General features: G+C 54.9%; 1 protein-coding gene across 1 annotated transcript; it reads left to right on the forward strand.

Annotated features, from left to right (window-relative positions):
• Window positions 1-1,586: 1,586 nt before the first annotated feature.
• Window positions 1,587-11,020, forward strand: MINDY4B (MINDY family member 4B). The gene is made up of 12 exons (XM_072868512.1): window positions 1,587-1,693; window positions 1,949-1,976; window positions 2,615-2,767; window positions 4,388-4,507; window positions 5,806-5,897; window positions 6,671-6,836; window positions 7,300-7,365; window positions 7,902-7,972; window positions 8,824-8,896; window positions 9,244-9,393; window positions 9,499-9,679; window positions 10,878-11,020. The coding sequence occupies exons 1-12, from the start codon at window positions 1,587-1,589 to the stop codon at window positions 11,018-11,020; spliced, it is 1,350 nt and encodes a 449-aa protein (XP_072724613.1).
• Window positions 11,021-15,214: the final 4,194 nt, after the last annotated feature.

The following is a 15,214-nucleotide window of genomic DNA, read 5'->3' on the forward strand; positions in this document are numbered from 1 at the left end:
CAGAGAGGGAAGGACTGACTGATTTTCCAGGTCAAACTCCTTTTGTGCCAGCATGCATCCTTGGGAGGCAATTAAATCAGGCAGGGGTGCACTCGGTAGAGTCTGCTTTGCCGCTACAGCCCAGCTCCTAGGGCGCATCGTTCTCTCTAGCCAAGTTCAGTTCTTAGGGCACAAGAGCACAACTCCCATTGACTGCAGCGGGAATTGTCCTCTGCTCCCCACACCCGGGAGCACGCAAGGGAGAGGACAAGGTTAGCTCTAGCTGTGTTCGGTTATCCCCATTTACAAGCACTCTGGCAGCCACGACCGTCGGTAGCACGGTGGTGCGGAGCCGCTGCCACAAAGCCTCCCCTGCACGCAGCAGCGTTTCTGTGCCAGCGCTCTCGCCCCGCGAGCACGGGTGCTGCTCGCCGGCACGCTCAGCACGACGCTCCCCCCCGCCTCTTCCCCAGCCCTCCTCCCAGGCCGAAGCGCATGGTTTAGATGGGTTGTTGGGAACCTGGTGGATACTCTCCCCCTTCCATAAGGAAGAGCTACTCCGGTGCAGACAAAGGGGACAAAGGAATTTACATCAGTTTTTGGGAAGCTGAAGGACTGGAGCTTGTGTAGCACCAAAAAAGAGAGCAGCTTTTTTTACCCAGTAAAGCTGTGGCTCCTTCAGCTGGAAGAAAAGACTGGGCATTGGATGTCTCCATGCAGGCTGGCCCGGATGGTTTCAGTTTTCATAAACCAAGACTTGAGCCAAGCTGTTCCAAAGGGCCCTGCAGAGAACACAGAGCCGTCAGAGCCGGACCGTACGGCCGCCCTGGCCAGACCCAGCTTAGGCACGCCTGGGGAAATCCAGAGCAGCTCCCCAGTGCGCCACGGGAAGCCAGGCTCAGCTCATTAACATCAGCTCAACCTCACGTTTTTCCCACCAAAACTGAGACAGATACCCCCCGTCAGCACGTTCTCACAGACCGAAAGAGAAGAAAACAAACCGTGAGGTTTCCATGACCCCGGCAGCACGCAACCAGTGGGTTTCTCCCCGCTCAGCCATGCGGTGCCTGACCCGTGCCCCTGAACGCGAGCCTTGCTACAGCGAGCGCCAGAAGTCCGGGGACCACCACCTGCACGGATCTCGCCTTTTCCCAGCTCGTCTCCCCAGTGAACTTGCTCAACTTTACAGACATCTGCTAAGTCCGCATTTTTTCCTTGAGCTACGCGCTTCCCACCCAGCCCTCGCAGCCCAGACCGGGCCCCGCTTCTTGCCAGCGCGCGCGGAGGGAGCTGGAGCCCCGCAGCTGGGAAATGCCCCCGGCTCCTGCACCGCACCGCGCTGGAGCCAGCCCTTACAGAGCAGACACGCAGCGGCAGCCCGCTTCGTACAGCTCTGGCTGGCATTAAACATTCATGCTGCTTACGCGGGGAACAGCAAAGCACGGGCCGTGGCGGGCTCTCACGGGCGTTTCATCGCGCCGTGACGGTGGGGGCGTGGCGGGCAGAGGGGACTCGGGTGCCCGGAGAGGCGCGGGCCGGGGGAGCCGCTCCCGCGCAGTCCCGCTGCCTGCATCCCTCAGCGTCGCCCGGAGCGCGGGCGGCTGCAGATGGGTGAGCGGCAGGCCGAGCACGCCGCGCCTCGGACAGAGCTGGAGGAGATCGCCAGCAAAATTTCAGATTTAAACAAATGGAGAGAAATTTTTAGTTTCCGTGGGTAAGATTTTTATTCTGCTTCATTATCGTGGTTTTCATTCCAGGTGTTCTTTTAGTATCGTTTTTTAAGTTATGTTTTATTATGGTACTTATGTGACCACGCAAAAAGGTCTTTGTGTAGTCAGTAAGGTGAGTACTACAGCTTTTGCTCTGCCTGTCTTTTGGGGTTCTTTTCTGGCTGGTCTCCTGTTTCTTCATATGTTAGCGACGTCTCTGTTGTGTTTTTTTTAATTTGTACCTTATTTTCCCTTCTCAGTTTGGAGATCAGCAATACAGCTCATCAGGTAACTGTTTCCCTAAAAGGTAACATGTTGTATTTGTCGAGTGGTTTTTGCGACTGTTCCGCCAGGTTAGCATATTGAGGCAACCACACATCTATATAGGCAGCACAGCAGCCTGTCTTTATGGAGATTTATTTCTTATGCTCTTCCTTTAAGAAAGACGTATTTTTTTCAGATATTTTAAAGGAATGTCTTCCTGACCTAAATCAAAGTGGCAGAGTAGTCCAACATAAATTAACCTTTCTGTCTAAAAGTAATGGGTTTCACGGTCAGTTTTAGAACACAGGAAAAAAGGATAACAAATTAAGATCTCCAAAATATTTGGAAAACCTGCTGTGTCTTTAGGTTGAAACGCACTGAAGTTTATTCCCTGTAGCTCAGACAAACACAGCATTACTTTATACTCCAGTCATCAGCTTGTCAGGAGGTATTTGCAATGCTTGAGAAAAGCTGGAAGTCAAAGGCACCAGCGCTCCCTGGCAGCACGTATCCTGCCTCCCCTGCCGCTCCCCTACTGGCTCCATCGCCGTCCTTGTGCCCCCCCCGGCAATGCCGGGGGTTACCTGTCGGCACAAGCGAGGCGCCCATGGCTGCGTGCAGCAGCAGCGGACGATGGACCATCTGCCCCTCTCTCCGTCCAGCGGTGCCGGGGCAGCACTGGCAATGGACCGCCTGGAGCTGGAGAGCCCATGGGGCCGCCGCCGCCGCCGCCTCGCCCCCCCTCCGCCGTCCCCAGGCCCCTCCTGCTCTCGCCGGACACGGGCGGCCGGCCCATCTCCTTGGAAATGGCAACGGTGAGCAGGCCTGCTGAATTAAGCATGAGCTGTAATTTAATCTCGTTAAAAGAAAGAGGCTCGGGAGCCTTACCTGGCGTTACGGGAGGCTCGGCGTATGGCTGGGCTGAAGGCTGCAGGCTGCAGCCTGCCGTTAGCTGTAACAGAGGTATACAATCACAAGGATTTATTTATGAGGCTTTGAAAGAACACGGCTGCAACACAACCTTAAAGCCGATACTCTATAATTCTCACTAGCTAATAGCTCAAATGACAAAGCGTAATGCTTCCCTGCTCTTCGGTGCTTTCCTAGTGACCAGCCCCAGAACCGGAGGCAGAAGTTTGGGAGATCAGTAAGATATTTCTACTCTCGTCCCAGTACCTGGCTTTGAGAGCACCAGTGCTGGGCGCCTGCTGTCCTGCCCGTACGACGAGCCCGCGCCAGAAGCTCGGGGGCTTTCTGCAGGCGATGGCAGGATGGTCTCCAGGGCTGGCCTTACCGCCCATGACCTCCCGCACCAAACCAGGCCCCTGGCACTTCAGCACAAACTTAATGAGAAGCTCAAGGGCTTAATACCGGAGGTGAAAGCCTGGCCCAGGCTGCGTTACTGAACGCGCATCCAGAAAAGGTCCAGTCCTGAAGAGATTTTGATAGAAAACCCCGCTTACTGTCAGCTTCGCATGAATCCACCCTCTCCAGTTCATGACCCGCTTGCACAAATCATCCACAGCAGAGGCAGGCAATTTGTAACGGGAAGAGCCATGACCTACGCTTGTTTACTTTGCTCAGCGAATGCATCATTCACCAAAATTAAAATTAATTAGGAAAAACGTTCCAGGTGGGCCCTGGCAGCAGCCACAGGGTGGGGGCGGTGCGGGGTGAGGCCCGCAGGCGGGCTCACCCCCGCACCCAGGCAGGTCCCTGCCAGCACCCGCCGCAGGAGGGGCCATCGCCCCCCGCCGCCCGGGGAGCAGCACCCGCCTGGCTTTGCGGCAATGTCCTTGTGTTAAAAGTTACCACAAATGGAACTCACGGATATAGTTAGAGATCGCAGGCGTACCCATTTTAGGTGGAAGCCACATGATTTTTTTGAACTCTCTCTTTTAATTCGGCTGCCAACCCAAAAGCTGGCTGCGCGTGCCCGGCCGGGTCCCGGACACGGGACGCGCGCAGCGATGGCCATGCCTGCCCTCCAAGGGGGAGGCCTCGGAGAACCCTCCTCTGCTTCCCACCAGCGCCGCGCCGCCCCGGCCCCTGCTGCCACGGGCTTTATAGAGGGTTTGCAGGGGCAAACGTCGATGTTTAATTCAGTCCCCAGAGATGCCGCTGATGACAGCGAGCGCCTTGCCCAGGTCTTCCCCCAAAAGGTGTAGCGTATCCAAATGTAAATTATTTACACATTGCAACTGTGCTTGGCAGCAGTGGTTGAACGCCGAGCGAAGTGAGTCTCTGAATTAACCACAAACATCACCTTTGCTTCGAGATTATGGGGCCCGATTCTCGGTAGACAACTGTGCGCTGCTCCGGCTGTGCGCGCACACGCTGCACCTGCACCCCAGGCCCCTCCGACACTGAAGATCCCTCACGACGCTGGGACGTGAAGGGAGTTGAACCCAGCCCGTCTTTCTCCCCCTCCGCAGGGGCTGCGAAAGCTGCTATTTGGAAACGTGTTCCACGTCTTCAGCTGCGAATGGGCAAAAGCGTACTTCAGGTTTCGCGAGCCGTACTCTGACCTGGCCTACGCTTTGGAGGCGGAAAAGGTAAATCTTTCAACGGCTGGTACCGTCCCCGCAGCGTCTCAGCGGCTCGCAGGAGCTCGCAGCCAGCGCTGGGTGCTCAGCGGTGCACGCGCCTGCGCCCAGGGCTCTGCGGGCCCGCGCCCCATGGCGGCACCCTGCGCTCTGCACGCCCGCTCCCCACACTCTGCACACCAGCACCCCACGCTCGCACCCCGTGTTCCGCGCACCTGCACCCACGCTGGCAGCTCGCGCTCGGCACGCCTGCACCCTGCGCTCTGGGCACCTGGCCGGCCGGGCTGCCTCCGCAGGGCAGGCTGTGGGGCTTCCGGCCGCAGCCGCGCTCCACCGCTGGCCTGAGCCGAGCCCCGGCTGCCCTCGTGGTGGAGACGCTGAACCGAGTCTCGAAGCGGGATGAACGGTCCTGACCCAGCAGCACGCTGCGGACGCAAACTTTAAATACCATGGTATTAAATGTTTCCAAGGCGAACGTTCAAGAGAAAAGCAGCAGGTTGTTGTAGGTGGGCACAAATAAGCGGTACTTGCCCGTTTCTTTTTTGAGAATTAGTTACCTACTTTTTACTGCCCCGCCTGGAAATCAAATAGGTGAACTTACCTACATTTTCATTTACTGAAAGAGGGAGGTTTTCTTCTTCCTTATTTGCCATGATAATGCTTCCCCCAAAAAGGCAGAAGACCAAGATACACACTTAAAATTGCAAATACCCTGAACCCGGCAGGAGGCTAAACGCTTCTCACAAATGCAGGTGAAACCCCCTGAGTTCAGAGGCTCTGCGGCCGCAGAGAGGACGACAGCCCTGACGCGTGCAGCCAGCACGGCCGGGAGCCGGGCACGGTCACCCTGGTGCACGGCCCCGCGTCAGCCCCACGCTGCCTCAAGACCCTGGTCCCTTTGCCGCGAGGCTGGAGGAGAGAAAAAATAAGCCGTGGTGCTCCAAGGCATATGTGGCACCCGGAGCTCAGAGCCCTTCCCTGGGGCCGCAGCGCTGCAAGGGACGGACCCCCCGCCCCAGACCTCCCCTCCCCACGAGCACCCAGCCAGGGCCTCCCTGGAGCCTTTTCTTGCGTAAAGGCTTCTTGGGTTTAGGCGCATGAGATCTTTTTCAATTTACTTTTCCATTTAGCTCAGGATTTGCCAGCAGCGTTCCTGAATTCCCAGGGAGAACAGAAAAATTGCCCCTCGATACTGACAGCAGGACGGCTCAGAATGGCCAGGGACTGCAGTGACTTGCAGGAGTCCGACACGGCACGCACTAGCCCAGGCTCCTCAGCACTGGGAGGTGTTGTCTTTCTGTTTCTAGGGGGGAACGAGAGCCATCCTGATGGCCGTACAAGCCCACATCATTAAATACCTGCTCTTCGTAAGAAAGACGGAACATACGCACCTGGAAAGGTAAGAAGCGGAGCCTTCCCACGGCACATACGGAAACTATTTCCTTGCATTATTTGGACCAAGACAGAGTAGCACCAGCCTCTAGGCTTAACCGAGCTAGACCCGAGCCCAGGTTTGCAGCTGCAGGCGGGGATTTGCACCCCGGAGAAAAGCCTGGTCTGGCTCCCAGGCAAGGCTTTTTCCCACCGAAACATTTGGTTTGGTAACGGTGGCGTTCGCTGCCTCGTCCCACCCCCTGGCACCGCGGTCACAGCCTGCGGCAGCGCTTGGGCAGTGTCGGTGCTGCACGGCTGCTCCCCAGGCTGCCGGCCGGCCCCGGCCCCGGCCCCGGGCGCGCCGTGGGCAGCGTGGGGAAGGGAAAGGCAGAGCTCAGCCCTCGGTGCCGGGGACACCCACGAGGCAGCCCCAGCCGGGAGGAAAGCCCCCACGGCAGACGCGTCGCTCCCAGCACGCGGAAAGCACGTCCACACCAGCAGCGGCGACGGCAGCAAGCGAAAAGTGGAAATTTCAAGGGCGACGGGCACGGCTCGACACAAATCCCCTCACGTCTTGGCGTTCCCGCTCGTTAGGGCCGCGCAGTCCTCCCAGCCAGCGGGCGACTCAGCGGGGCAGGACCTCTGCGCCCGACCCAGGGGAGGGGATCGGAGCCGGGGAAGGGGCCTGTTTCACCCTCAGGCTCAGCCGCAGGGCCGGGGGCTCTCGGCACCCCCGAGGCCGGACCCTCGGCACGGCGCCCGCATCCCTGCCCCACGCCCCTGCCTCCCGCCCCGCAGGCTGCGCCGGGTGGGCCGGCAGGAGCAGGCGGAGGCGCTGGCCGCGGCCCTGGCAGACAGCCTGTGGGCAGCAGGAGGAGGCGGGAGAGCCGCCATCTGCCTCGCCACCGCAGCCGCCCGTGCCGTGCCGAGCGGAGACTACCAAGCCGACAACTTCACGGAAAGAGTGAGTACGAAGAAACACCTTCTGCAAACAGGGTTTTCTTTAAAGACACGTTTGGCCTGAAATTTTTAAAGACAAGAAACATAAAATCTCATAAAATCTCATAAAACCTCATAAAATCTCTAACTTGTGGTGCACCACAAACTGTGAGCACTTTAGACCCACGTCCCAGCTGTAGCCTGTAAGACACTTCTGCCCCCTCCTAAAAGCTTTAGGTGAGTCCAGAGGCTGCCGTTCCCTTCCACTAAAGGCGGATCTTTCCTCTCCCGCAAAAAGGAGAAACCAGTGAACGTAAAGCCATCCCTCTCTTTGCATAGAGCTGAACACCGCGGTTTAGGAAGGGGCAGAGCAGGCTCTTGCGTTATTCTTTCATTTGTCTAAAGGCAACACTGGATTAAAAAGCTCGGCTTTTTGATATAATTAATGTCTCCTTTACAACATCTGCCCCTACGCTCGTGCCCGACAGATCCAGCTGTTTGAGTTCTCTGAGAAAGCAGCAGCTCGGGAGTTCATCTTTGACCATATAAACTGTGTAAGTACGGGATATTTGCTTTATTCTGAGTTATTTTGTTGCTCGCTTACATCTTATTTCCCATTCCAAAGTGGACCAACAGTGTCACCCTCAGCAGGACATTCAGACTGTTAACGTCCAGTTAGTTCATGGATCTTTTCCAACCTTTCCTACGGGAAATGCTCCTGCTCCCACTAAAATCCCCGGGACTTTACCCACCGATGTCAGCACTCTCAGTCCACAAACGCTGAGTAAACAGGGGCAGCATTTCATACATTACTCAAACATAAAATACTGTTCCTTGCAACTTTAGCAAAAATCTGGATAAAGAAGTGTACAAAAACAGTTTACCTGATAACTGGAAGTTTCTTCTTTCTTTTTTTCACCTGATCCTAGTCAAAAAAACTAGTTACAAAACCTTCCCAGAATCATACCTTATTCATTTGGCTCAACATACTCACCTAAGGTTGGATTTAAGCAGCGGAGTTGTTTTAATTAAGCGTCACGTACCTGCCATAATTCCCTCCCTGTGACTGAGTACTTCTTTCTTTTTCCAGTTCAAAGGCGAAGGAAGTCATGGAGTGATCCTATTTTTATACAGCTTACTTTTCTCTAGGACACTTGAAAGGTATATTTCATTTTTTAAACGTTTTCCTCTAGTCTAGCTACATCTTCTGAAATGGTCTTTTCCTTGTTTTACTTAAACGTCCGTTCTTAGTCGAACGTGGAGCAGCAACTGTCCAAGAGGCAGACGCATCCCCGCTGGCTGTTTCACGGGCACGGACGTGCACACCTGAGTACCTGCCCGCACGTCCAGGGGCAGGCAGGAGCGAGCAGCGGAGAGGGGTTTCTAGGGGTTTCTACCCTTTGCATACACAGCAAAAGTAATGCACGGTATAAAACCAGGAGTTATCCCACTGACAGCAAGAGTCACTGTCACAGCCAACTAAACTTAAACGGGAAAATCACAAGAAGTTTACTTAAACACAGAAGAATTCTGCCCGTGCGAGTATGCTGGCAGAGGCAACTGATAGGGTCTTTCTAAAGCCGGTGTAATTAGATTTGAGTGAAGATGCTTTAGAAAGGTAGAGGCATATTTATACCCGGATGAAACATGATTCATACTAACGTGACACTCTGATAGCTGTTTAGCAAAGAATTGCACCGCTACTTCGAACAGTTGTATTAGGCTACACCCGGTGTAATCAAGGCCCTTCAGCACCAGTTGCACCGAGGGAAATCCCTGCTCGACTGCAGGGTTGGAATCTGACCCTAAATTTGAATTTGAATAGAACAGATCTGCAGTGCAGGAGCTCCAGCTGACCATAAACCTGCTGTGTCGGGAGGCCACTGCTGTGCCGGCAACACAGCGAAGCAGACGAGTCTATGGAATGTCTTCTTGTTTCCTCTTAATCAGACAGCGATGTAGAGCGATCACCTCGCGGACGCTACCGTAACACTTTGTGCTTGGTCGTACAGGGTCCAAGAAGATTTAGACTGCACGGCAACTCCTCTGTTGAAATTCAGTTTTGGAAATGTCACCTGTACACAGGTAAGAGTAGCCTCATTTCTCAACTTTTCTTTTTTATTATTCCCATATTTGATTTAGGAAAAAATTCTCACTTGTTAATCCGATGAAAAAAAAGCATAAGGCCATGGAAAAATATTTTGCAAATTTTAATCATGACTGTCCATTTAAAAAACAGATGATGATGACGATGATGATGACAATGATGATGATAATTACAACAATAATAATAATAATAAAGGCACAGGTAGCCTGGCGTTCCTCCGCTCATGACAGGCATGATAGAGCTGGGAGCGGGACGCCGGCTGCCATTTTGCAAAGGGCTTTTGCTGCGCTGCCTCTCAGCGTGACCACGGGCTGTCTCCCCGCAGGCCGTGCTCAGCCTCCTCCTAACGGGCCGAGCGAGCCCACGCGAGCTCGACGGCGGCCAGGAGCCGGGGCCCGGCGGCAGGGACGTCGAGGCGTGGCGGCGGGGCGCGGTGGGCTACCTGCGCTGGGGCAGGGCGCGGGCGGAGCAGCAGGTGAGAGCCAGCGAGGCCCCGCGGCCGAGGAGCCCGCGCCCGCACGCCAGACACCAGGGCTCTGGGGCCGAAGGCTGCGTTCCAGCGAGGCTCCCCCCTCCCCAGGCGTGCCCCCGGCTGAGGACGCCCCGGCTGCCCGTCTGGCTGTGCGGCGCCAGCGGGAGGCACGGCGTTCTCTTCGGCACCGACAGCCGGCTGGTCTCCGACTGGAAAGTGGAGAGAGTCTTCCACCTGTACTTCTACAGCGGGCAGCAGGAGCAGACAAAAACAGCCCACCTAACAATAGGTACGCACCCGCGCTTACGGGGCGGGAATGAGGCACGGCTGTCACGTACAGACCGCGCACGGAACTGTGTCCGTGCACAGCTGGGTGGGTCTACTTACACATACGATTCCATGTTCTGTATTTAGTATATACAGACATACGCTGTACGTAATACTAACCTTTCACGGAATGTGAGGAGCCTACTCCAAACAACAGTGTAAAAAGACACGAATAAAAACCTGGCTTTGAAAGGACCGTGACCATTTTGGAAGGGGTAATGCTCTCAAGGAGGTGGCCCATTGCTGGAAAGAGCTATAGGAGTGTTTCCTACAGAAGGAGTAACTCAATAAATACTCAGTATGGACATACCGTTTAAAACCGTGTTTCATCCTCCGTTGCTGTTAAGCCCCCATCAGTCCAATACGAGCGCCCTGCTGGTAAGTGTCCCAGGACAACGAGCAGGAGAAGGGAAACCCCCAGACACCCACCCCGCCCACAGCACAAATCCCCGGAGAGAGCGTTCCTGTAAGTGCAAAGTTTAAACACAACGGGAAGCAGAATCGTTTCACGATTAATTCAAAATTTTGAATAAACCTGTTTCTAATGCAGCGATGCTGGCATGCAGGATGGGTTAACAGCCTGTTTTCAGCACCTAACTTAGACTTAAGTTTCTCTTGTCCTGCCCAGCAGCCAGGTGCCACCGTGGCCCTCGTGTTCCCCCTCAAGTTTTAAATCCACAGCAGGAGGAGCGAACTGCTCCTCGTAGCATCAAATGGTTTGCGAGCCAGGCTGCGTGCTTAGGATGCAAGCTTCCTGTTTCTCCGTGCCACTGTGCACCGTTTACCTTCACTTTCGGAATGCCCATCCTTTTCCTCGCTCTCCTTTCGCTACGGCATTTAAAGTAGGAAACTTGAAGATACCACACTAAAGGCTAAATTTGCAGGAAAGGGTGAATCGAGATTCACAGCCATGATAGGCAGCATGGCCGCAGATGAGGATGTGCGAATCTCTTCAGAAAAACACTATGCAAATGTACCCTGCAAGGAGTCGAGAGCTGTATTTACAGCGCCCGAATTTCCCAAGGCGGGGGCCCGCGGGGCGTGGGGCAGGGCAGGCAGCACACCTGCAGCAACCCAGCTGGTTCTGCTTTTAGCCTTTTCTAAAACTGGTTGGGGGGGTGGGGTTTTTAGCCTTTATTTTAACTGCGCTTCCTTTTCAGACACTCATTCGCATCACTGGGACGAGGACCAAAGCGAAGACCCAAGCAGCCCAGGGAAGAGGCGTCCGGCCGTGGAGATGGCAATCAGGACCAAGTGGGCGGGCGCGACCGTCAGCTGGAACGGGACAGACCCCTTCTTCTGAGGAGTCCCGGCATCTCCCATCGCTGCCGACGCCACCAAATGCTGCGGGCTGGAGGAGAAAAAACACTATCACCGATAAAACAGCCTTTGGTGCCTTGAGCGGACGCCCTGTTCGGCAAGGCATTACGGCCACTGTGACAGCCGGCGCCGGTGAGGCACGGTCGCTAGCGACCCTGCCTCGCTGCACACGTTTTCCAGGTGGTAGGATGCGGGTCCTTCTGCTTCCCACCACAGCTGGCAGACAAAGGAAAGAGGGTGGCAATTTGCTTTCCTCCCATGCCGGGCAGAGACGTTAAAGAAATCAAGGTGTGTCTTAAGAGTGCAGTGGAAGTGAACTCAATATTGAGCATTGACAATGCTGTGTGCATCTAATTTATTTAATCCAGTGTGTGCAACTAATTTAGCTGTTTGCAATGAGTAAGGTTTCCTCCCAGCTCTCTGCAGCTGTGACTTCTGCAACCGGGTCTCTCTCCTGCTTCAGTGACAGCCGGGGCGCGGACCCCGGCCAGGTTGGCTCACGGAGCTATCCTGCCTCCTGCCCACCAGCGGGGAAGCCCAGCTCGTACACGGGGACCAGGACAAAAGAAAGTCTCATGAGACGCTCCTTGCTGTGAATTCAGCAATTTTACTAACTCTGAGCGTGGCCGAGTCCTGGCATCCTGCGGCAGCTTGGCGAGCGCAGGCAGGGCACATGGCTCCTTGCTCACGTTAACCACTTTCCACTTCCTTTTTTATAGACATCACCCAAAAGAGACCTATTAGTCATACCAAAATGTGTGTTGCTAATGACAACTGTACTGAGAACAATACACCCTTCTGCAAGTGATCCAGAAGTTTGGTTTAAATGATTTGAATTAAAAAAAAAAAAAAGAAGTGGTTGCAACCAGCCTGAGATTCAGCCCGGCCGGGGCAAGGAGCCCGCTGGTTAGCAAGCTAACGTGGGGTCTGCGCTTGTCATTGTCCCCCTTCCTCAATTTCTGCTCAGTTCAGAGCTCCCCCGAGCACATGGCATCCCCGCTGCAGAGCCGTGGGTCAGCCGAAGCGCCGCAGTCCCCGGGCGCCCGCAGCCCCGGTGACACGGTGACAGGCGTGCCACCGCCACGTGCCGCCCAGGCAGGGGCACCGCGCAGAATGGCCTGGGGCAGGGCCGGGAGCCCCCAAAACCTGGGGGGCATCGGCGAGACGGCAGCCCCCAGCACCGGCCGCGGAGCAGCCAGCACGAGCCAGAGCCAGAGGGTGCTGGAGGCGAGGGGCAGCCTGCGGGCAGGCAGGAGGGCCCCCCGTGCCCCCGCCCCAGCAGGGCCCCGCCAGGCTGGGGAGGCCCCGCTGCCCACCCAGCAGCAGCCGGGGCTGCCCGCGGGGGCTGCGCGTCGGAGCCGGGGACAGGAGGGCGGAACAGAACCCGGGCTGAGGCAGGGGCCCTGCGATGAGCCGCTGCAAGACGGCACTGATTTTAACTGGGGAATACCAGCGTGCGCTTATGCAAATAACGAATTAATAATGAATGAACGAAACTGTGCGGTAAATGCTAACGAAGCTCGGTCACCCAGCGCAAGACGGTATATTGTGAGGCTACGTAGCCGAATAATAGCTGAACGGGTTACTACGGAGGGAGATAAACGGTGCAAAGACCAGCCTTCCAGAGCTGTTTTCCATGGCGAGGCGGCAGCGCCAGCCCTTCCTCCTGCTCCCGACAGCCCATGGCGACGGTCAGCGCGTCTGGCCCTGCCTGCGCCGGCTCTCGCTCGTGCTGCAGAGAGGGGCCCCGGGGCTGCCGGCTCCGCGCCAGCCCATCGCCCTGCCGTGACCGCACCGGCAACTCCGGCCGCCGGCGCAAGGTCCCCCATCCCTTTGGCCACGCCATCGCCCCCAGACCCCCGTCTCCCACTCCGGCCCCTGCTCCCCGTCCCGCTCACAAAACCAGGTGCAGCGAGCGCCCGTCTGATTGCTAAAGGCAGAGAAAGGAAGAGAAACCACGCTGCGCCAGGCTGCAGGAGCACTCGCCCTCGCCGCCTCCCTCGGGCTTTCATCCTGCTGCCCCCACGTCTTCACGTCTTTTTAATCACCTTCTTGCAGTGCAGGGCTAAATTTAAGCTGCTGATTTCCCTCAGCGAGAACTGAGCCCTTGTTCATTTCTGTGAGGTAACATTGTGCTTATGGATGCTTTAAAAATAAGAAGCAATAATGACACAATCTGGCTATTAGTCAAACTTGTCTGAAAAACCCCCACGGCTCCGGCACCTCAGAAAGCTCTGTCCTCGTGACAGGACAACAGCTACAGATTTTCACTTCTAGTCTGGAAATGTCTTTGCAGAAGACAAATAAACCTCGCAACACCCCCTCCTCCGCCATCCCACAGATGCTCAGGGGTGCTGCCATGCCCTGAAATACAGGAATATTTGGAGGCTCAGGGGCTACCTGGCAAGGCACGCAAGCAACAAGTCCAGACCCGCACAAATGAAACTCAGGCCACGCTTTGGCACCTTGCACGAGTGGATCTCAAGGAGGAAACAAGTACCAGAGCCTCTGGCCACTCGGGCCAAGCTGCAGGGTTTCACCTCCAAGGGAGTCGCAGAAGGAACGGGATCAGCTGCACAAAAAGCCTTTTGAGGCCACACATCACCTCCGGAGAGAAACTCTCCGTCAACTTCCCTGCAGGTAGGGAAGGTGTCGGCTCTTCCCCACGTGGATGTGCCGGCACCTGTAAGTCCCGGCCGGGCGCTGCCGCTTCCCTCCCAGCCACGCTCCCGCCGCCCTCCCCTTCCCGGCCGCGCAGCTTTGGAAAGTGGTGGAAACGTCCGTCACCCACGAGGTCCCTCTCCTGAGCGGACCTGGGAGCCGATGGGCTCTGCAGCTGCAGAGGAGACAAGCAGAGCTCATTTCTCTATTTACCACTGTTTTACAAATCATCTTTTTACTGCAAATAATTACTCCTACGGCGCAGGCACGGTAACCTACGGCGCTGCAGGGAGCCAGGCTATGGTTATCTCCAGAGACCGGTGTCTGTGCCGCGGAGGATCAATAACCGGGGAAGCCGGTGGCAGCCTCATACCTGTCCGACTCTAACGTGACCAGCTCAGAGTCTGACCTGTGCTGCCCTGTTTATCCCAAGCAGAAGAAATGGACTCTATTCAGAGTATCTTTAAACCAGACACCAACCCTCTAAAAACCATTTTGTACGTTATTTATTTAAAACCAGTCTTTGGGGCTGCTAAAAAAAAGTGGGATAGCCACATTCCGACATTTAAAAAAATATATATATAGCTTAAATAACATATTTTAAATTACCCTGTATTATTGAAAGCACAGAAAAAACCCATTTTATTTATATAAACATCCACACCGCTCCAGTCTATTTGTGAAAAGGCTCTTATTTTTCCTCTTCCCTATACCACAGAGTATATAATAAACCACAAACCAAGTAAGAGGTCTTCTCCAAGACCACACGACCATTCTGGCCCTGTTTTCGCACCCGGCCGTGGGATCAGGGGGGAAAAGGACTCAGCACTCCGGGATGGAGACTAGCATCTCAGCGCCTACTAACTTTGCGTCTCTCTCTCAAAAGACACGCTCATATGCCCATGGCAAAGCTTCTCAATAGCTTTTACAACCCAAGTTCTCTGTGTTGTTTTGATATAACCTGCAGATAAAAAAGAGAGGGAAATTTCTCAAAATCTTAATAACTCGGTAGCCTTTTTTAGTCTATATATTGTATGGCCATATAATTTCTAGAGAAAATGGTACAAACATCTCAACCACACCATGTCTGAATCTATTAAACACTTTTTTTCCCCGCAGTTCGTTATTGAGAGTTTGGCTTTCTGTTGTGAATTCAGTTTTAATTGGAACTGGTTTGGTAAGCCATCGGTGAAGATTTTAAGCGTCATTTTATTCCAAGATGCCAAAATACTGTCATTCTTTGAGAGCGATTTTTTTTTTAAACTACTCAGTGTAACTCGCAAATCTGTCCTTAGCGCCGTCTAACTTCTAGGGCTCGTGAAGAGACGGCCGTCATAGGCTCCATTCAGTGCGGTGCTTGGTTCCTATAAAAACTCAGCAGGAATTCAGGTGCTCACTCCCATTTGTGCTTTCCCGGCAAGAACTGCCCTGGTGAGGTCCACCCTGCGATCTTGTCAACGTGTCCCTTAGAAAGCGCGAGGCCTTTTCATTATCCCCGAACGCACGGTGCGTTACT

This window comes from Ciconia boyciana, chromosome 7, assembly GCF_034638445.1.
Source record: "Ciconia boyciana chromosome 7, ASM3463844v1, whole genome shotgun sequence".
NCBI classification, from domain to species: Eukaryota; Metazoa; Chordata; class Aves; order Ciconiiformes; family Ciconiidae; genus Ciconia; species Ciconia boyciana.

Excerpts from the sequence above, each read along its gene's own strand:
- MINDY4B (XM_072868512.1), top strand. The coding sequence starts at position 1,587 with ATGGGTGAGCGGCAGGCCGAGCACGCCGCGCCTCGGACAGAGCTGGAG. Across the intron at positions 7,973-8,823 it reads TTCTCTAGGACACTTGAAAG|GGTCCAAGAAGATTTAGACT; the intron begins GTATATTTCATT and ends TTGGTCGTACAG. Across the intron at positions 9,680-10,877 it reads AACAGCCCACCTAACAATAG|ACACTCATTCGCATCACTGG; the intron begins GTACGCACCCGC and ends CTTCCTTTTCAG.